The 23444-nt window shown below is 41.8% G+C and overlaps 1 protein-coding gene across 1 annotated transcript; it reads left to right on the forward strand.

The window, feature by feature from the left end:
• Positions 1–1074: 1074 nt before the first annotated feature.
• sypa (synaptophysin a) lies at positions 1075–14371 on the forward strand. Its single transcript, XM_061257004.1, has 7 exons — positions 1075–1190; positions 3349–3414; positions 9777–9901; positions 10689–10884; positions 11043–11234; positions 11477–11788; positions 14235–14371. Exons 1-6 carry the CDS (start codon positions 1173–1175, stop codon positions 11768–11770), a joined length of 891 nt encoding a protein of 296 aa, XP_061112988.1. The 5' UTR covers positions 1075–1172; the 3' UTR covers positions 11771–11788; positions 14235–14371.
• Positions 14372–23444: the final 9073 nt, after the last annotated feature.

The following is a 23444-nucleotide window of genomic DNA, read 5'->3' on the forward strand; positions in this document are numbered from 1 at the left end:
GTTGAGGAAATATTTTTTGTCTCTTTTCCTCCTCGTCCCTTTTACGTGGGTGAAGTTGTTTTGGCAGCAATGATGTTGAAGAAATATTCAGACTCAGTAGTTGCTCATTACAAATAGTTTAATATAAAACAGATTAATCTGGGGAGTCTGTGTGCTCCAGAGAACTTCCAGAGCTTCCAGAGACCAGAGAATTCCAAAGTAACAGTAGGAAGTATCCTAGTCTTTATACATTATAGCCAATCATATAACATCACATTGTCTCTCTTAACCCGCCTTAATATTTTCTGTCACTCCATGAAAGCTGAGCTGTCTTAACCATTCGCCTATATAATGCATTTCTTTGCAAAGACCCACATTGCTCGAATTGCATCACTCAGTCAAAACAGGCCGTATCCAACGCCATGGTTTTTAAACACCCGATTAAGTGTTCGCTGCACTTTCATTAAACAAACTGTACTTTGCAGATCAATGTGTTTTAACAGACACACAGCTCTAATTGCTCAAGATGACTGACTTATTCATTTTAACATAATTAATCATGATTCTCTAAACATTATGGCTTATCATTGTTGTACTAATACAGTATTTGAAATATAGTATATAGATATATAGTCACATTTAGGAAAGGGTATTTTTGCACACGATTCTCTATTCTAACCATTTCACAGTTTTAATAAAAGCATTTAAATCAAACTTCATCATTATTCTAAACATTCCTGGTTTTCAATAAGGGCATTTTGATCAAACTTCAACAGGAACAATATTACAATATTACTATTTGAGTTTTTGGCTGTGCCTTCAACTACAAATTGAATATATTTAAATTCAAATATTTTAAATCATATTTCTTGTACACACATGGTCTGATATTTAAGTTGATGTGAAAACGGGAAATGTGAATGCGTATGCTTTATCCTCCAGCAGCTATCTGCATTTAAAGGCAAACTTCATGGTAATTTGAGCAACATTACATGATTATTACCAAAAACGGTAGCATAAAGTATCATTGGTGTATGGATGCAGCTACACAATCCTATACCACGTTCAACGCCCCTAAACCACTCTGTGACGCAATAAAGCTGTTCCAGTCTCCTCGTCCTGCGCCCACCGTCGGCTGTTCCGAATGCGACGCCCCCTCCCCGTATTCTACTGGTCCTCTATCTGCGAGCAAGATGGAAACCGTAAACCAGGTAGGTCTCTGAAAAACAATTTACTGTATATATGCATTTTATTGGGAAAAGCACCTCAGCTCGTAGCCTAACAAATAATTGTGAATTTTGAAAAAAGGGTAACAATGAGATGGGGGAAACTGCGCTTTAACAGAATGCAGCGCTTTGAAGAGCGCCAGAGCGGGTGTTCGTCAGAGCCGAGGAGGAGGAAAAAACGCCGCAATACAAACCTACCTGCTAAATGTCTGAATGCTAATCAATTTCTGCGAATATTGTCCTAAGATAACCGCGTAATACAACTGTACATCATTTAATATAATAACTGAACAAATATATACGAGTAGTAAGATTGTTGACACAAACCACAGTCCTAATTGTGATATGGTGCAGGGTAACGCATTGAATATGAACGTCCTTATATGTAAGACCTTTTGTGGTTAGTTGTATTAAAATATGATATTTGTATATTTGTATACCCATCTATACCCATTACACCACGTAAAATAAAAAAATAAGTAAAATACTGGCGGCTTCGGAACATGTAGGCCTGCAGATAATGGTTGCGATTCCACGTTAAAATGGCAGCTCATATGTATCCATCTCAAATTATTATTTTGAAATATGTACAATGACAATATATTTCTGAATTCAGGTAGGCCTGTTGCACCATCGGTCTGATTAAAATATGCAGATTGTCGGTGTGGTATTCAAGAGGGGGATGGGAACTTTAGCTTTGTGCAAAGGTAATAAACGAAAGTGATTTTAAGGCAATACAATGCCTTCATCAGTGCGATAATTAGTAAACCGTGTCGTATATATAATATTAAGATGTATTATATGGCCTCTGTTATAATCACATATATCTTTAAACCTGGAAGGCAATGGGAGAAATAGGAGCTGATGAGAATAATGAGTGATGCTGATAGGTTTATATGAATAAACCTTAGGCGTACGGTTGTTGGCGTCGTACTACACCACACCTTGCTAGCGACGGCACTATTGAATCAGCAAAAAACCAATCATTCCAAATAGACTTGTATGTTACTTGCACATTGGAGGACACGTCTAATTTACTATGTAAAGGTCGCGATGGAGAAATAGCTTTGTCAGTGTCCCTCCGCGACATTAGACTGTTATCTCGTCCCTGCGTAAACCTATTCATGTCGTATACGATATGATCATTTCAAACCGAAAACGGGACCAAAATATATATATTTTAAAAGTGTTCTGAGAACAAATCTTTTATCAACATTTGCTATGAATTGAATGTAACAAACCAATTTGTTTTGCAGCGCTTGCCTCATTCCTGTCACATATAGCCTACTGTAGCCCTAGCTGTACCGCACCCAAGTGCACGCAATAAAGAAGATGGGTGAACAGCTGCGCTTCAGATCCGTAGTTGTGTATGTTCACAGTATGTCTACCCGTATCTCATATTTGGCGTTCATGTGCTTTTCACCCTATTTGGCAAGCTCGGGAGCCGTAATACAAGGGAACATTAGGATCGCAAGTTAAAAGCCTATTATAGGAATTGTAATTTGGTATAATTGGCTGCCTTCAGTGCTCTCAGCGTTTCATCCTCCTGTGCTCCGCAGTTTGTTCCTCACGCACACATACTCTTTTTGTCCTTTCATTTGATCAATAGCTACGTATTTGAATGTTGCAGCAAATGTTCCCTGGAGCGCTAGACAGTGTTATTGTGTTACGTTATACATAAGACTTGTGTTCTAGTTTGAACGCATAGCAATTACACACGTTTATCTCGAGTGGCTTACGTACTGAAGGTATACACAAATTACTTACAATGTCTTTTTTACAATGTCAAGGAACTTTTATAAATGAATCTATGCGAATAGACACGCAGCTACTTTCTACTTGTTGCAGTTGCCCTATACAGAGCTCACTGATAGTGGGCTACAAGAGACATAGCCTTATTAAAATAGCCTTTGCTAAAATATGGTGGAACAGTACAGTACAATATTCAGGCTATACCAAGGCGGATGTTGTTCATGACTGTATAAAAATACCCGATCAAGTAAATTATTCGACTATAGAATAATCAAGAACCAATTATTGCTATTTATGAATCACAATAGCCAATAGCACGGGCGGCACCTGGCGCTATTTAGAGTGAGTGTGCTACCGAGCTTGTGTTAACTGCTCTTTTGTGTGTTGACAGCTGGTCGCCACCGGGCAGTTCCGTATTCTCAAAGTACCCCTGGGGTTCATCAAGGTCCTCCAATGGGTAAGTCAATGGGTGATAGATTTGGTGCGTAAATGTGGATATGATCTTAGCTAGAGCCACCAAATATGACATTTCCCAAAAATTAAGAACTGGTCAAAATCCTGATTTTTGATTAAGTGAGCCTCTTCTAATTGTTGAACCTCTTTATATATCAAATATACTCTCAGTGAGCACTATGTTTGGTATTTATTAGACTTTTGACTTCTACTGCTATTGCCTATCCACTTAGAGTTACGATGCGTTCAGAGATGCTCTTCTGCATACCACTGTTCTAATGTGTGTTCAGAGATGCTCTTCTGCATACCACTGTTCTAATGTGTGGTTATTACTGTCACCTTCCTGTCACCTTTGTCCAGTCTGGCCATTCTCCTCTGACGTCTCTCATTAACAAGGCGTTTCTGTCTGCAGAACTGCTGCTCACTGGATTCTTTTTGTTTTTTTGCATCATTCTTTGCAAACTCTCAAGACTAGTGTGCATGGAGATCCCAGGAGATTAGCAGTTTCTGAGATACTCAAAGCACCCTGTCTGCCACCAACAATCATTCCACGGTCACTTAGATCATATTTTTCCCACATTCTGATGGTTGATGTGAACATTAACTGAAGCTCCTGACCCGTATCTACATGATTGTATGCATTGCACTGCTGCCACACAATTGGCTGATTAGATAATTGCATGAATAGTTGGTGTAATAAAGTAAAAAAAATTATAGTAAAGTGCTCGGTGAGTGTATATTTGGTTTATAAAAAAGGTATATCTTAAAATAGATTTTGAAAGCTGTCGTTATGTATATTACTGTTTTTGTATGGCTGCTCTCATTCTAAAGTTTTGATGCATAGCTGCCTACATTTTGGAGATCGTTTTCACAGAAGTGCAGTTTCCATAAATTATCCCTCATTTGAAATACTGAACTATTTTTCACATGCTTCATTTTTCCAGAGTATATATATTTCGATAGAAGGGAAAATACTAAGTGAACTTGTGTGACACCATGTACTAGCAGAGACTCCTCAGACTAGATTTAACCTTTCCCACTTTGACCCCCTTGAGGGCAATTTCAACCAATTTTTTTACTAGTCCTATAAAGTGACTATTTACTGCAAACACATGGTTGACTTAAATTAAAAAAGAAGCTTGTACAATTGAGACAGAACAAATGTTTGGCAGAGCATGTACATACAGTGTACGCAAAAGATACACAAAAAATGCTTTTAGTTTACCAAGGACCAGCCCAGAACTACTTTATATTTGCACAAGTTGTGATGTCAACGTAGTTATCTGGGAAATGGCTGAATGGGTTATGAAACAAACTTCAACGTTTGTTAGAAAACAGTCATAGCATTATAACAAGGTGGGATATTTGGTTCCATAAATATGTCTGTCTTGAATCATTTTCAAAAACAAACTTTCTACCAAACCGGAAATATGACATGCAATAACAATGTGTTTACTCATGCAACTTCTGAATTGTATTGTATATTGGAATATGATTTTTTGACATAGTGAAATGGTCTCAAGGATTATTAGAATATGCCTTTTTTATGAATGTTCCATGAAATAATGACAATTGAAATAATTTTTGAATATTTTTATTGAAATGTTAAACACCAAGAGCCAGATTTGCTAAGCTTTTTGTGACTAGTTTCCTGCACAGTTATGACACGTTCTGCCCCAGAGGCATGCATCTTATGTATCAAACAGGCGCACTGGACTAGAAGCGCAATATGCATGCCATCTACCTGAGCCATGGCACGGTGTGCTTCTCTCCTTAATGCATATGTATCACACCGGGCAAATAGCAGGCCAAGACATTATATGTATAGTGGATTATGTATTCAGTTGAATTGACTAAAGTAATTTTTGCCTGAAATGTATCCGCCTCAAAAGGGCAAGCACAATCAAGCCGCAAAAACGATGCAGACAGGAATAGGCCTGGAAGATGCATGGAGAGGATCATTACTATTTCAACTCCCCAAGCAAGAAATAATGACACGGTACAGATGAGGCAACCACACAGTTATTAAGGCTGGGTGTTTGTCACAGAAAATATTTATAAAATAATGTATTAAATGAACCAATATCTCATGTGAAGCAGTGGAAAATCTCCGAAATGATGGCCTCAACTGTAGTGAGTGTTTCAGGTTTCAAAAAATCAGTGTTGCCGCTCGTAAAAAAAAAGATAAAAAAATGCATTGATATACTGCTTTGAACTGCTTTTGTCCATCGTGGAAAGAGCATGATTTGTGCCTTTAACATAACAATGTCAGGAATAGAGCATGCTCAAATTGCATTGCTAAAATAATAAAAACAGGTTTGTGTGTTTGTTTTGATTAGTTATCCTCCAGAAAAATCACAGAAAAGAAACTTGGGAAGACACGGACGGGACTGCCAGAACCATCACCAGTGACAAACACCCAGCCATACAAATAGTTACCCTTCTGGGAGAAATCAAAAATGTCCTGTAACCTCCCACACAACAATCCCATTGTATCACTAAACAGGAGTTTAAACTGTGCCATTTTAGATAATAACATTATGGTAATGGTGAGAACAGGCCATTCAGCCTAGAAATGCTTGCCTTTTCCAACAAGTGTTCATAATGCCTAGTTTGCCCAGAAGCTAAGCAGTAGGTACAGATCTGCCTCATTTGCAAAATGCAATCAGTAGGCAGTCCCATTTGCTGTTTGCATAATGTGCTGTCACCTTTGTAAATAAGACGTTAATTTCAGGCAGATTGCGACCACACCAACATACCCTCGTCAGGCTGCATTTTGTGCTGTGAAGTTCATGTACGTAAATCTGGCCCTAACTTAAAAAAAAGAACTTTAAATCATTCAATCTATTTTCAAGGGTTCCAATGTTGTGTCTGTATATTACAAGACATTACTTGCGTACATTGTCAATTTGATCTTTAAAAACATATAAGCATGTGCATTTCACAATGGATTATGGGCACTGTAGTCATTGCTATGCTTATTTCCATTCAAATGAGTAGCTGGCTTTAGAAACTACAACTTCAAAGATGAGGGCAACAAGCTCAGAGAAAAACACCATGTATCCACCAAAATAAGACAATGTATATTATGGAGCTATCTTCGCAGTGCAAATACACAGAATGTTGGTTAATTGCACTACTTATAATATAGTTTACTAGTTGCAATATGGTTTGCTAGTTGCAATCATCTAATAAGAAGGATTTTGGAATTATTAGCTATAGAAGAAAATAATAGCATTACTGACATACGATTTCCAACATGTGTGAAGCAGTGAAGTGAAGCTTTATTAATGATTCATTTGAATCAGTGTATTTCCCCCAAAAACAGGTTTCACAATTATTGGCACCCCTGGTTCAATACTTTGTGCAACCACCTCTGGCAGCCATAAATATATTTTTAAATTGTTGTACGGTTAGAGAACACATTTGGAAGGATTTTTGATCATTCCTCCATGCAGAACTTTTCAAGTTCATTTATAGTTTTGGTTTTGTCCTCTTCCGTTCAGACCACAGGGTTTTGATGGGATTTGCGTCTGGAGACTAAGATGTCCATTGCAGAACATGGATGTTGTTTTGGAGTCATTGTCCTACTGGTAAATCCACCTACAACTAAGTCTCAGCTTCCTAGGAGAGACAACCAGATTTTCTGAAAAAATGTCTTGGCACATGTTGAATTGATTATGCCATTGACATTAAATAGTGGCCCGGGACCATTGGCATCAAAACACACCAAAAATGTCAATGGCCCACATCCATATTTGACAGTAGGTATGAGGTACTTCCCCTTGTACGCCTTCCTGTAAGGTGGCCTGTAGTGTAGTGGTTTAGGTAAATGACTGGGACCCGCAACGTCGGTGGTTCGATCCCCGGTGTAGCCACAATAAGACCCACACTGCGGCTGGGCCCTTGAGCAAGGCCCTTAACCCTGCATTACTCCAGGGGAGGATTGTCTCCTGCTTAGTCTAATCAACTGTACGTCACTCTGGCTAAGAGCATCTGCCAAATGCTATTCATGTATTTAATTCCTCTTTTTCCGCCAAACATGTCAGTGGTGTGTATGGACAGAAAGGTCAGTTTTGGTCTCATCTGACCATAGCACTCGCTTCCCATCGTAACTAATGATATTTGGCTCCAGAGGTCTATTTGGGTATATTGTGCTCAGTAACAGCAATGTAGTTCTAGAACTCAAAACTTGCTCAAAACATTCAAAAAAATGTAGCCTACTCGTAAAAGGGATAAACAAATAACTGATTTTTAATTGTAACAGCTGAGAGAATTCCAGTGGTGTTGTAGGCTAATGCTAATAGTAGCTAAAGCTCGAAAACTATAGGTGTAACGAAGTTTATGGTGAATAAATTTGCTTAAAACCTGAGAGCTATTTGAAATGCTACTTTGTATTCATTTCTGTAATAATGACGGTTTACAGACGGTTTAACCAAAGAGGAACATGCCCTGAGCCCCCAAATAGCCGGCGCATGAGACCCCCAGTGTGGTGAGAAATAACTTTTGGTAAAGACTTGTGAAATAGGCTACATGGGACAGATTTAACTGTATGTGGCTGAGGATGAACAGACTTGGTGGACAACAGTGGAGTACCAGAGAGAAATGGCCTTTGATGGAACCTGAATGGTATGCAGCTACCCATAGTGAATGTTGCATAAAAGGTTGTGGGTTTTTGTGGTTCTTCTACTACTGTTATACCAATTAGTACTGGAAATGGTGCAGTGTGCATTTAAGTAAGAATAATACATTTAAAAAATGTTTAGGTGTTCTTTTAACATGGCCACATAGTTTCTCATGTAAAGGTGGATTCTCTCTCCAAGACTTAACTGTTCTCCTGCAGGATATCCTGTTGCTATTTTGCTTATTGTCCATAATGTGAAGTTGTCAGGTGTCTGTGGCCTTCCTCAGTAAGTGCTTCACATTAGCAGCTGCGTGAGCTGGTGACTAGACTGCCTAAGACCCGCAGTAGATGGGCGGCTGACTGCCTGGACGAGCCCGCCATCACCATCACCGTCATAAAACCCAAACTGTGCGTCAGGTTGTGAGTACTGGGCTCGGCAGAGCACAGTGTTGCAGGGAATGTCGCGGTGACGTTATTTTTATCAGGAGAAAAGGCCTGCATTAGAGGTTGGGAAACAGGGTGTGAAATTAACACCAGAAGAAAATAACAGCCACCTGCCAAATGCTGGTAGATTTCATTTGGCGGGTAAGTTTGTCGACTTTACCACCCATCGTTTGGAGTCTTTTCTATTCTTAGTATCTTGGTGTCTGGTAAATCTGGTAAAACGGTGAAATTGACGACTGAATTTTCGGATGGTCTAGCAGTGGATGAACCAATCAGTGTCCCGCCCTGCTGGGGAAGTTCAGACTTCAGGAAATGCATGGAAAATGAGCCGAATGAGCCGAATCTTCCAAATCAGGGCTAAGAGTCAGACTTTTGACAAATTGTTCAGTTTGAATACACCCAAGGCACTGCTTAGACCTACAGGCTACAAAAATCTAAAAAATATGAATAGTTCTGTTTGATGGAATCATTTAAATTGACCTGTGCAGTGACAGTTGGATTGTGCAAGAAAATTGCTCCCCGGTCTGGTAATGAAGAGGCAACCCCATGAGGAAAGTATGTCACCCTACGCCAGATTATAAGGGTTGTTATTTCTGCAGAAAGTCTGTGCCCACTGCAGGAGTCGACACCGTACTAAAATAGCATTATTTACAGGGATGCTTTAGACCCTCCCAGAGAAGCTGTGCACACACCTATCAGCACCAAGGACATCCGCCTCATTAGGTGGAAAAGTGAAGCTGTGTTTCTCACCGCCGAGCTACACACTCGCCCAAGGCCTGTCGGAGATCAGGACAGGCCCCAGCCTGTATCGGGTGGAAAATACCGCAATGTTGAAGAAGACTTAAATATTACATTGATAAAAATATGTCAACCCTTCGCTGTGAATCACCAAATATTAATGTGTTTGGCAATGAACTAATAACGTGGGTTATTAGACTTAATAATTCATGTCAGACCCCACTGGTTTTCTGACCAAACTACACAAAATATATCTAGAGTATTTGAGAACGTTCTCCTTTATAGATGATAGTCTACTCTGTGATATTCTTGCTGTAGGAATGATTTTTGAGTAGTTTAAAACATTTATAAACCTTCTTCACAGCCTCATTCACACTTAATGCCCCTTTCACAGCTTCCAAATCATATGAGCTCCAGATGAACCGGTCATGTTTTCAAACTGTAAGCTCTGCAGTGCCTTGTTTTGTCTGTGTTGAGGTCTTCTGTCCCGTTGCCCTCTGCCCAGACGTGTCAACAAATCATCATCAGCCAACCAGAATGAGTATCTGTCTCTCTCTCAGATCTTCGCCATCTTCGCCTTTGCGACGTGCGGCAGTTACTCTGGGATGTTCTCGATGAGCGTGCAGTGCAAGAATAAGAGCCTGAGCAACCTGAACATTAAGGTGGAGTTTGAGTACCCCTTCAGGTCAGTGTGTATGTGTGTACCCCTTCAGGTCAGTGTGTGTGTGTGTACCCCTTCAGGTCAGTGTGTGTGTGTATGTGTGTGTGTGTGTGTGTGTGTGTACCCCTTCAGGTCAGTGTGTGTGTGTATGTACCCCTTCAGGTCAGCTCTGTGTGTGTGTGTGTGTGTGCGTACCCCTTCAGGTCAGTGTGTGTGTGTATGTACCCCTTCGGGTCAGCTCTGTGTGTGTGTGTGTGTGTGTGTGTGTACCCCTTCAGGTCAGTGTGTGTGTGTATGTACCCCTTCAGGTCAGCTCTGTGTGTGTGTGTGTACCCCTTCAGATCAGTGTGTGTGTGTGTGCGCATGTTCAGGTCAGTTCTGTGTGTGTGGGAGTGTTTGTGTGTGTTTAGGTCGGTGATGTGTGTGTGCATGTTCAGGTCAGTTCCGTGTGTGTGTGTGGGAGTGTTTGTGTGTGTTCAGGTCAGTGATGTGTGTGTGTGTGTGCTTGTGTGTGTGTTGTTTGCTCTGTATTGTACAGCAGGTGTATTCAGAGCCCCCAGTGATGTGTTTGTGTGTGTGTGTGTGTATTCAGAGACCCCAGTGATGTGTTTGTGTGTGTGTGTGTGTGTATTCAGACACCCCAGTGATGTGTGTGTGTGTGTGTGTGTGTGTATTCAGAGACCCCAGTGATGTGTGTGTGTGTGTGTGTGTGTGTGTATTCAGAGACCCCAGTGATGTGTGTGTGTGTGTGTGTGTGTATTCAGAGACCCCAGTGATGTGTGTGTGTGTGTGTGTGTGTTGCTCTCTGCAGGCTGCACCAGGTGTATTTCGACGCCCCCACCTGTACGGGGGGCGAGGAGCGCCAGTTTCTGACGGGAGACCACTCCTCCTCAGCAGAGTTCTTTGTCACCATCGGCGTCTTTTCCTTTCTCTACTCTATGGCAGCACTGGCCGTCTACATTTTTGCTTTCGAAAAGTACCGCGAGAACAACAAGGCACCCCTGATTGTGAGTAAAACCTTTTTTTAAATTGCTGGCTGTTCCGTTTCAGTTCGCTGTGCGGTTGGTTACAGTGACTGGAGGTGATATGCAGGGTTGGGTTACGTTCAGTCCTTCATGGGACGTCTTTCTTTTGGCCCGGTGCTTTTGTCCTGGGTGTGCGGCAGGATTTCGGCGTGACGTGCGTGTTCACGTTCATGTGGCTAGTGAGCTCGGCTGCCTGGGCCAAGGGCCTCTCCGACGTGAAGATGGCCACCGACCCCGAGCTCCTGACCAAGAACATCCCCGCCTGCACCAAGGAGGGGAACGAGTGCCGCGAGATCCACGACCCCGTCATGTCCGGCCTCAACACCTCTGTGGTGAGCCTCCAACCTCACATCTGCGCCGCTGCCTTTTTAGTATGTGTTTTAGATTTTGTTTTCATGTTTTATTAGAATTTGGTAGGGTGGTAGGTAGTGTGTCGTGTGTCGCATCCATGTTGGCTCAGGACACCCCAGAAGTCTGTTGTTCACATGATCTGCTGTTGATCTGTTGATTTTTTTCCATTTGTAAATAAATGATCTCATCTTCTCACCTTTTGACCTTTTGACCTTGTCCGTAGGTGTTTGGCTTCCTGAACTTGATCCTGTGGGGAGGAAACCTGTGGTTTGTGTTCAAGGAGACGGGCATCATCGCCCCCTTCATGCGCCCTCCCCCTGCTCAAGAGAAGCAGCCTGCCCCGGAGTCCTTCGGCCAGCAGGGAGGGTATAGCCAGGAGGACCCCTACGCCAGCTCCCAGGGAGGCTACCAGCCAGACTACAGCCAGCAGGGCAGCGGGTACAATCAGGGTGGGGAATACGGCCAAGGAGGATATGGCCAGCAGGGGGCACCAACCTCCTTCTCAAACCAGATGTGAGCCAGGCAGCCAGCCCTGGTGAGTAACTGACCATTACCACTGACCCAACACAGCACTGACCTTGACCTCTGACCCAACACAGCACTGACCATGACCTCTGACCCAACACAGCACTGACCTTGACCTCTGACCCAACACAGCACTGACCATGACCTCTGACCCAACACAGCACTGACCATGACCTCTGACCCAACACAGCACTGACCATGACCTCTGACCCAACACAGCACTGACCATTACCACTGACCCAACACAGCACTGACCATGACCTCTGACCCAACACAGCACTGACCATGACCTCTGACCCAACACAGCACTGACCATGACCTCTGACCCAACACAGCACTGACCATGACCTCTGACCCAACACAGCACTGACCATGACCTCTGACCCAACACAGCACTGACCATGACCTCTGACCCAACACAGCACTGACCATGACCTCTGACCCAACACAGCACTGACCATGACCTCTGACCCAACACAGCACTGACCATGACCTCTGACCCAACACAGCACTGACCATGACCTCTGACCCAACACAGCACTGACCTTGACCTCTGACCCAACACAGCACTGACCATGACCTCTGACCCAACACAGCACTGACCATTACCACTGACCCAATACAGCACCCACCATTATCCCGGACCCAACACAGTGCTGATCTTTAGCGATGATCTTTACCACTGACCCAACACATCATTTATTATTCCCTCTGACCCAACACAGCACTGATCTTTACCACTGACCCAACATAGCACAGACCATTCCCACTGAACTAACACCCATTACCCGTGGCCAACATAACACTGACGAACACTGCAGATTGTTTCCTCCAACGCAACACAGGACTGCACACATAAACTTAAAAAATAATAATTAATAGGCTTGCATTTCTCTAGTTTGTCACAATCATGTGTCAGTACATTCTCTGAATGTAAAATATATATTTAAAATAAGAATTAAAATGATCAGAAAGACATATTGTGAGCTCTATAAGTCATAAGACATTCTTGATTTGGCTAAGTACTCAACCATTTTAGATTTATAATCAAATAATTCACATGTGATAAAAGCCATGTAGAAATGACTGCATTTTTTATACATTGTTTATTTATACATTTGGGACAAATGGCTACACAGATGTTTTTGATTAGTCAGGTGTGTTCCCAGAGCAGGTATATATGAGCTTTCAGTATCTAGTCTTGATTATATTCTTTTGATTGCCCTTGGAGTCTGTTATTAGCGTTTGTCAATATGAGAACCAGAATTCTGCCAACGAAAGGAAGATATTATGAGGCTGAGAAATAGGGTAAACAGTCAGGGACATAGGCCAAATCATAGGCTTATCAAAAGCAACTGTTTATCATTAAGAAGAGAGCACTGGTGAGTTCAGTAATCGTCAAGGGACTAGTAGGCCAAGGAAGACCAGTGCAGTTGATGATACTGCAGTGGTCTACAATTGAAGTATTATTCAGTTGAAGATTTCTCACCATAATTAATAAAACAAATCTTCAAAGACCTGTCTGACAGATCAGAAACACCCTTCAGGAGGCAGGCGTGGATGTTTCAGTGACTACTGTCCTCAGAAGACTTTACAAACTGAACTACTGAGGCTACACTACAAGATGCAAACCACTAGTTAGCCACAAAAATGGGATGACCAGGTTACAGTACCTAAGAAGTGGCACCTAAAAAGTACATAAAAGAGCCCACCGAGTTCTGGAAAAAGGTCTTGTGGGCAGATGAGACCAAGATGAACTTGTATCAGTCTTGGTGTGAAGGCCGCCCTAGATCTAAAGCACCTCCCACATCTTGCTGAACTTACATGTAAGTTCAACAAGGTTCAGTAAGCTCTGACTGATTTTTGTCAGCCTGAAAATGGCGTCTGTGACTTTCTCTGGTCCGCATTTTCACAAATGTCAATAAAAAACTCCAAAGGCGATCAAAAGCATCGAATCAAGACTTGATACTGAAAGCTTTCTTATACCGGCACTCAGGAGGTATAAGACCCGACTACACAGCTAAGAAACAGCTGAAAAGCCTACTGTCCAATTACTTTTGGTCCCCTAAAATGGGGGGGCCGTGTATAATAATGAATGTAATCCCTACATGGATCACGGTGACCGTCTGCACTTTAAGCTCATCTTACTTTTCTCATTCAAATCCAACTGCTCTACTACAGAGCCAAAAGAACAGAATTTGTATCAATGTCCAAATACTTACGAACTGCGCTGAATAAAAAGTGCAGTACTTTCTACATGGTGGAACCAAAATACTCTTTATTTAAAGCTGGAAATCTCAAGGAAATTCACTTTATGTGTTATCCTTTGCTAAATATACAGATTGTATGTTAATATTCATCCATTGTCGGTGGAAATACAGTTTGAAGCACATGCATGGTCCTGTAGAAAGCAAAAGCACTGTTCTCCCATAATGGCAGGATCTCTCCCCCAACAGGAGGAGGACAGCTGTGGTTGTGGGCCTGAGGCCTCCCCATAATTCCACATTCCTCCCCGTACATCTGTCTGCGTGTCTGTCTGCCAATAACAAGAGGGAGGGAGGGAGGGAGGGAGGGGCTGAGATAAAGACACCAGGGATAGGGATATTCAATGTGCTGTTTATTATTGTGTTGTATCCAAAAGAAAAAAGAAAAAGATTGATCACACAAAGAATAACTTGAACACAGTACCAAAAAGACAAAAAAAATAGAGATTTTAAATGAATACAATTGATTATAGTAATAATAAACTTGAGAGAATGTATTTGTCTGTGCTGTATAAATATCAATATAACAAATCTTATAAATATAAATATATATATATACTAGTATTGTTATGTAGGGCATTATTCTATTGTATTTCAGTTTTGGTTAGGAGCTTAGTGATTCCAGTAATGATTCAGCCAAAATGCAGTTATTTTCCGCAGTCAGCACTTCCTGCACTTAACTTGTTCTATTGTTTTATTTCATTTTTGTTTCGTATTTCTTGTTTTTTTTTTTTATTCAACATTTCTGACAAGGCGTATGTTAATTGCAATTATCAATTATCATATCTATTGTACAATTGCAGGATTCTGTATTTTATTTAGATTTAGATTTGACACATTTCTAATGCAGAGGTCATGGGTGACTAAGACTACCACGTACAGAAGACTGATTCATTTATTCGCTTATTGTTTGTGTTTACTTGTTTATGCATATTTCGTTCTGCCTATTGTTTACATTCTGTTAACAAACAACCATATTTTGCATCATATAATTATCTTATCAAGGTGGACTGTATGTGCAGAAAGCTACCAATATCTGCCATGAAAAATCACAGGCACGTACGATGGTACAGTAATATCCGTTATTAGCATGACGAACACTGATATTTATTCTACTGAGGTGTTCTAGGACTGCTGCTGTGCTCCCCTAGTGTTTATGTGCAAATTGTTCTTCTTGGTGAAATTCAAAAAGGATAAAAAACCTTTAACAGTTTTATATACTGTTTTTTTGTTGTTGTCCATTCTTTTTCTGGGCACCGGAAGTCATCACCCTTGTGTAGAAATGGTGTTTGGATACCCACTTTGTGTAATCAGTTACTCTGTCTCTTACACACACACACACACACACACACACACACATACACACTCACACACACCACACACACACACACACACATACACACACACACACACACACACACACACACACATACACACACACACACACACACACACACACATACACACACACACGCATACACACACACACACACACACACACATTTTTATCAAATTTCAACAGATATTCAGTGTTTGAACAATCTGGTGACCAGCACCCACCTCTTAACCTATAGAACACCTTTAGCCGGTCTGTAATACACTTGCTATTAAATGATAGAGACATGATCTAATAAACGGTGTTTCAGCTGATCTATACTGTATGCCTAATTTTAAAGTTAAAAGTCGCTTAAACTGTGATTGAAAAGTGAACTTGCTGTCAGATTAATTTGCATGTAATGCCCTTCACTCTGAGCTCACGCATGGCATCAGATCCAGTAATTCTATCTCTGAGAATCAGGGTGAGAGCAGGACCAGGAGGTCGAGCGGGGACACAGAGCAGGAAGGAATACTTGAGCAGTGTCGAGCAGGTCAGGGATACGGAGTAGGCACAGAGTAGGTAGGAAAAGAACACAGCCAGGCAGGGACAGAGTAGGCACACAAAAAAGCATGAGTGCCAGACAGGAGTTAGAAAGAGAGCAGAAGAGATGTGCGTTCAAGATGGCAAACGTTAGCTTATGTTCCCGAACATAATCACATTTTTTTCTATTCGCCACGCACGTTAGCTAACAGCGAACAAAAATGGCTGAAAAAAATGTTGAATTATTTGGCTGATATAATACACTTTAATCAATATAATATTTGTTCTTCCCTTTGTTAGACCAAAGTCGCATCCATCTGTTTTAAAAAGGCGTTGTTCATGAACTAAATGGAATATTTATTTAAAATCGTTCAAAAGTATCTGTTTGGTGCAAAGATAGTTCTCCACATACGTTCGCTTTCTTGAACGCACGTCAGGGATGCAGAGTAGGGCAGGTGCCAAACCAGAATATTATAATACACTTATAATAATCAGAATAATACACTGCAATGTAGCATTCTTATTCTGCTACACAATAGTTCACTTATTTTATTTTCCACATATTTGTGATTTAGTTTGATCACTGATCGGTCGTTTCATTAGTTTGTGTATTACGGCTGTACAGTTTCCTTAAACAAGGTTGTCAGAGGCTATGCATGTGTAATTCATGTAATACATACACTATGTGAACGCTATGACAGCTTAAGTAGTAATTAAGATAGTAATATTTAATATGAAGTACTTTGTAAGAATGGGCCTGATATCGCAATATAAAGATACCGTTCCATGTGGTTGAGATCATATTAAGGTCATATACCTCATAAAAACTAGATTAGGAAAACTTACCTACAATTTATTTCAACAATGTCATAAAACTGACATAACGTGCTCATAACCATGTCACGACACCTGTAGTACCAGTAATTTTACAGCTTATACAAATTTCATAACACTGTCATAATCTTGACCAGTTTGAACAGATCCACAATAACTTTCAAATGTGTTGTGGTATCAAGTATGACCGTGTTATGAGACTTCATAAGATGTAACAGACTCATGACTGTTCATGGCAGGTAATATGCCTTGCTTACAGGCATGATGGCTATATAGGCTTTATGGCTTGTCGTTCAAGTAAAGTGTTATCAAATACTCATTGCTGATGACAGTTTAATGTTGCAGTCTGTAGCCTGCCTTGTTCAACCTTGTCTGATAACTGGACCGGGTCACTGGAACAGGTGAAATCAACCCCAGGCCATTCTGACCAGCACGTTCTCCTAAAGGACCATGGGTCCAGAACAGTAGGAGCTCCGTGTGGTGCAGCAGGGTTTCTTGTATAATTGCTGACTGAACAACGCTTCTCTGAATAATTCCTAGGCCATGATCTCTTATCCGTGGTTAGACCAAATGGACAGCGCCGATTAAGGCACAGTGGCACCATGTAACAGTCCCTGCCTTACCTCTGCAGCAGAAATAATCTCTTCCCCGAGATTATATCCCACAATGCCACTCTTTTGTTTGGATGTATTTGAGGACCAGTGGTGTCCCAATGCATGATGGGACAAAATTAATCCATACGGTGCATTCAGAGGGATTTAAAAAAATCTGTGTGGTATAATCATTTTTACTGAAAAGCTGAGCTCAGTTTATTTCAAGTCAAGGTTTTATATTTTGAAAGAATCAGACTAATTATGTGCACCCTCCCCTCTCTCTCTCTCCTTCCTGGTCCTCTTTGGAATATGCCATTCAGATACGTTCTTGTTAGTGGTGTATGGTATGTTATGGTATGTCTTGTGATACTCTCCAAGCCCTTGGGTAGTGCTGTGTATCTTGTGTATGATATATTCTTAGCTTTAATGATAATGATGATGATAATGACCATGCATAGAAACTAATTCACCAAAATTATCCAGACTTCTGTTGTATTCTTATTCTATGGAATTCTTGTGAGGGAAAAATGAAATGAAATAAAGATAAAAATTATTCTGTTGAATATTATTTTCTCATGCGTAACTCTCTTCCCTCCTCTCCTAATGTGTGCACCTGTGTAATGATGATGTTTACATTAAATGTAAATGTTCAGCTTTTATCAGACACTCTTATCCAATTACAGTTTTGCACAGTATCTGTTTATATTGCTGGGTGTACATTAAAGCAATTACAGTTTTGCACAGTATCTGTTTATATTGCTGGGTGTACATTAAAGCAATTCTGGCCAAGTAGCTTGCTCAAGGAATAGAATAACAGTTTGAAGGGAAGATTTCTTGCAATGTTTTCTTTTTTTCTAAATTCTAAGGCAGTGTTACAGAACTCCATTGCATTGAATTACCAGTAATGATTTTTACATCAGGATTATAATGTTCAGTTAAGAAAATAAGGTAATAAATCTAAACTGCTGCACAGACCAGTGGTTGAAATGGTCAGATTAAATGCAGAATTCCTTTACCTTGCTGTCATGTTGACATTTTTTGAAATGGTGTCATTATTTGTAGCTAAAGTCTTGATTTGTAGGATAGATGTTGCATGAAATCGCTGGAAACCTATGTGCATTTCAGTAAACATGGAAAACTATGTGTCCTTACTGAAATCTACACTGAGCCAGTGCATCATGTCAGTGACACTAAGAACTATTGGCATTAGACGGAGTACTAGATATTATTATATCAATGCACGGACCACTGTTGCACTTTAGAACAGCTCGTTGTGGGAAATATACCGTTCATCCACAAGGAAAGACTCTGGTTCTTTGAGTGTGGAAGGAGGGTGGATCCAGTCCTTGTTCAACGGATCTTGGAGTCTGAGAAGGGTGTTTGATTTAATCCTGCTGGTCAGAAACCGCTCTCGGATTCTTTGGGCAGTGTGTATGGGGCAGTGTGTAGAAAAGATAATAATTGGATTATAGTGAAATTTCTAACTAATTAGTTCATGTAATTAGTATCACACACGTCTCCAACCTTGTAATCAGACGTTCAGCCCATTTAAATGGAGAAAAGTAGTCACTGTGCTGTTTGGTATCATTGTATGCACCACACTGAACATGGACCAGAGAAAGCAAAGGAGAGAGTTGTCTGAAGAGATCAGAAAAATAATAGACAAGCCTGGTAAAGGCTGCAAGACCCTCTCCAAGCAGCTTGATGTTCCTGTGACAACAGTTGCAAATATTATTCATACGTTTAAGGTCAATGGAACTGTCTACCTCCCTGGGCGTGGCTGCAAAGGAAGAATCAACATCAGATTGAACAGAAGGATAGTGCGAATGGTAGAAAGAGAACTTAATCTGAAGTGGCCTTCTATGAGTCCTGATCTGAACCCTATGGAAAGAGCTGAAACTTGCAGTCTGGTATGAGTTTGTGAGTGAATGGTGTGTGTGTGTGTGTGTGTGTGTAGGTATGAGTGCGTGAGTGAATTGTGTGTGTGTGTGTGTGTGTGTGTAGGTATGAGTGTGTGTGTGAATGGTGTGGGTGTGTGTAGGTATGAGTGTGTGAGTGAATGGTGTGTGTGTAGGTATGAGTGTGTGAGTGAATGATGTGTGTGTCGGTATGAGTGCGTGAGTGAATTGTGTGTGTGTGTGTGTGTGTAGGTATGAGTGCGTGAGTGAATGGTGTGTGTGTGTAGGTATGAGTGCGTGAGTGAATGGTGCGTGGGTGTGTGTAAGTATGAGTGTGTGAGTGAATGGTGTGGGTGTGTGTAGGTATGAGTGTGTGAGTGAATGGTGTGTGTGTAGGTATGAGTGAGTGAGTGGTGTGTGTGTGTAGGTATGAGTGTGTGAGTGAATGGTGTGGATGTGTTGGTATGAGTGTGTGAGTGAATGGTGTGTGGGTGTGTGTAGGTATGAGTGTGTGAGTGAATGGCGTGTGGGTGTGTGTAGGTATGAGTGTGTGAGTGAATGGTGTGTGGGTGTGTGTAGGTATGAGTGTGTGAGTGAATGGTGAGTGTGTAAGTATGAGTGTGTGAGTGAATGGTGTGTAGGTATAAGTGTGTGAGTGAATGGTGTGTGTGTAGGTATGAGTGTGTGAGTGAATGGTGTGTGTGTCGGAATGAGTGTGTGAGTCAATGGTGTGTGTGTAGGTATGAGTGTGAGTGAATGATGTGTGTGTGGGTGTTGGTATGAGTGTGTGAGTGAATGGTGTGTGTGTGTAGGTATGAGTGTGTGAGTAAATGTGTGTGTGGGTGTGTAGGTATGAGTGTGAGTGAATGGTGTGTGTGTAGGTATGAGCGTGTGAATGAATGGTGTGGGTGTGTGTAGGTATGAGTGTGTGAGTGAATGGTGTGTGTGTGTTTGTGTATGTGTGTGTGTAGGTATGAGTGTGTGAGTGAATGGTGTGGGTGTAGGTATGAGTGTGTGAGTGAATGGTGTGTGTGTAGGTATGAGTGTGTGAGTGAATGGTGTGTAGGTGTGAGCGTGTGAGTGAATGCTGTGTGTGTAGGTATGAGTGTGTGTGTGTGTGTAGGAATGAGTGTGTGAGTAAATGGTGTGGGTGTGTGTAGGTATGAGTGTGTGAGTGAATGGTGTGTGTGTGTAGGTATGAGTGTGTGAGTGAATGGTGTGTGTGTGTGTGTGTGTGCGTGTGTGTAGGTATGAGTGTGTGAGTGAATGGTGTGTGTGTGTGTGTGTGTGTGTGTAGGTATGAGTGTGAGTGAATGGCGTGTGGGTGTGTGTAGGTATGAGTGTGGTGTGTGAGTGAATGGTGTGTGGGTATGAGTGTGTGAGTGAATGGTGTGTGGGTGTGTGTAGGCATGAGTGTGTGAGTGAATGGTGTGTGTGTAGGTATGAGTGTGTGAGTGAGTGGTGTGTGTGTAGGTATGAGTGTGTGAGTGAATGGTGTGTGTAGGTATGAGTGTGTGAGTGAATGGTGTGTGTAGGTATGAGTGTGTGAGTGAATGGTGTGTGTGTGTGTAGGTTTGAGTATGTGAGGGAATGGTGTGTGTGTGTGTGTAGGTTTGAGTGTGTGAGTGAAGGGTGTGTGTGTCGGTATGAGTGTGTGAGTGAATGGTGTGTGTGGGTAGGTATGAGTGTGTGAGTGAATTGTGTGTGTGTGTGTCGGAATGAGTGTATGAGTGAATAGTGTGTGTGTGTGTCGGAATGAGTGTATGAGTGAATAGTGTGTGTGTGTGAGTGTGTGTGTGTATGTATGAGTGTGTGAGTGAATGGTGTGTAGGTGTGAGTGAATGCTGTGTGTGTAGGTATGAGTGTGTGTGTGTGTAGGAATGAGTGTGTGAGTAAATGGTGTGGGTGTGTGTAGGTATGAGTGTGTGAGTGAATGGTGTGTGTGTGTAGGTATGAGTATGTGAGTGAATGGTGTGTGTGAGTGTGTAGGTATGAGTGTGTGAGTGAATGGTGTGTGTGTGTGTGTGTGTGTAGGTATGAGTGTGTGAGTGAATGGTGTGGGTCTGTGTAGGCATGAGTGCGTGAGTGAATGGTGTGTGTATGTGTGGGTGTAGGTATGAGTGTGAGTGAATGGTGTGTGTGTGTGTAGGTATGAGTGTGTGAGTGAATGGTGTGTGTGTGTGTAGGTATGCGTGTGTGAGTGAATGGTGTGTGTAGGTATGAGTGTGTGAGTGAATGGTGTGTGTGTGTGTGTGTGTGTGTGTAGGTATGAGTGTGTGAGTGAATGGTGTGGGTGTGTGTAGGTATGAGTGTGTGAGTGAATGGTGTGTGTGTGTAGGTATGAGTATGTGAGTGAATGGTGTGTGTGAGTGTGTAGGTATGAGTGTGTGAGTGAATGGTGTGTGTGTGTGTGTGTGTGTGTAGGTATGAGTGTGTGAGTGAATGGTGTGGGTCTGTGTAGGCATGAGTGCGTGAGTGAATGGTGTGTGTATGTGTGGGTGTAGGTATGAGTGTGAGTGAATGGTGTGTGTGTGTGTAGGTATGAGTGTGTGAGTGAATGGTGTGTGTGTGTGTAGGTATGCGTGTGTGAGTGAATGGTGTGTGTAGGTATGAGTGTGTGAGTGAATGGTGTGTGTGTGTGTGTGTGTGTGTGTAGGTATGAGTGTGTGAGTGAATGGTGTGTGTATCGGTATGAGTGTGTGAGTGAATGGTGTGGGTGTGTGTAGGTATGAATGTGTGAGAGAATGGTGTATGTGTGTGTGTATGTAAGTATGAGTATGTGAGTGAATGGTGTGTGTGAGTGTGTGTGTGTACGTATGAGTGTGTGAGTGAATGGTGTGTAGGTGTGAGCGTGTGAGTGAATGCTGTGTGTGTAGGAATTAGTGTGCCTGTGTGTAGGAATGAGTGTGTGAGTAAATGGTGTGGGTGTGTGTAGGTATGAATGTGTGAGTGAATGGTGTGTGTGTGTGTAGGTATGAGTATGTGAGTGAATGGTGTGTGTGTGTGTAGGTATGAGTGTGAGTGAATGGTGTGTGTGTGTGTGTGTGTGTGTGTGTAGGAATGTGTGTGTGAGTGAATGGTGTGTGTAAGTATGAGTGTGTGAGTGAATAGTGTGTAGGTATGAGTGTGTGAGTGAATGGTGTGTAGGTATGAGTGTGTGAGTGAATGGTGAGTGTGTGGGTGTTGGTATGAGTGTGTGAGTGAATGGTGTGTGTGTGTGTAGGTATGAGTGTGTGAGTGAATGGTGTGTGTGTAGGTATGAGTGTGTGAGTGAATGGTGTGTGTGTAGGTATGAGTGTGAGTGAATGGTGTGTGTGTGTAGGTATGAGTATGTGAGTGAATGGTGTGTGTGAGTGTGTAGGTATGAGTGTGTGAGTGAATGGTGTGTTTGTGTGTGTGTGTGTAGGTATGAGCGTGTGAGTGAATGCTGTGTGTGTAGGAATTAGTGTGTCTGTGTGTAGGAATGAGTGTGAGTAAATGGTGTGGGTGTGTGTAGGTATGAGTGTGTGAGTGAATGGTGTGTGTGTGTGTAGGTATGAGTATGTGAGTGAATGGTGTGTGTGTGTGTAGGTATGAGTGTGTGAGTGAATGGTGTGTGTGTGTGTAGGAATGTGTGTGTGAGTGAATGGTGTGTGTAAGTATGAGTGTGTGAGTGAATAGTGTGTAGGTATGAGTGTGTGAGTGAATGGTGTGTAGGTATGAGTGTGTGAGTGAATGGTGAGTGTGTGGGTTTTGGTATGAGTGTGTGAGTGAATGGTGTGTGTGTGTGTAGGTATGAGTGTGTGAGTGAATGGTGTGTGTGTAGGTATGAGTGTGTGAGTGAATGGTGTGTGTGTGTGTGTAGGTATGAGTGTGAGTGAATGGTGTGTGTGTGTAGGAATGAGTGTGTGAGTAAATGGTGTGGGTATGTGTAGGTATGAGTGTGTGAGTGAATGGTGTGGGTGTGTGTAGGTATGAGTGTGTGAGAGAATGGTGTGTGTGTGTGTGTGTAAGTATGAGTATGTGAGTGAATGGTGTGTGTGAGTGTGTGTGTGTAGGTATGAGTGTGTGAGTGAATGGTGTGTAGGTGTGAGCGTGTGAGTGAATGCTGTGTGTGTAGGAATGAGTGTGTCTGTGTGTAGGAATGAGTGTGTGAGTAAATGGTGTGGGTGTGTGTAGGTATGAGTGTGTGAGTGAATGGTGTGTGTGTGTGTAGGTATGAGTATGTGAGTGAATGGTG

The sequence above is a fragment of the Conger conger genome, chromosome 10 (genome assembly GCF_963514075.1).
Source record: "Conger conger chromosome 10, fConCon1.1, whole genome shotgun sequence".
Lineage (NCBI taxonomy): Eukaryota > Metazoa > Chordata > Actinopteri > Anguilliformes > Congridae > Conger > Conger conger.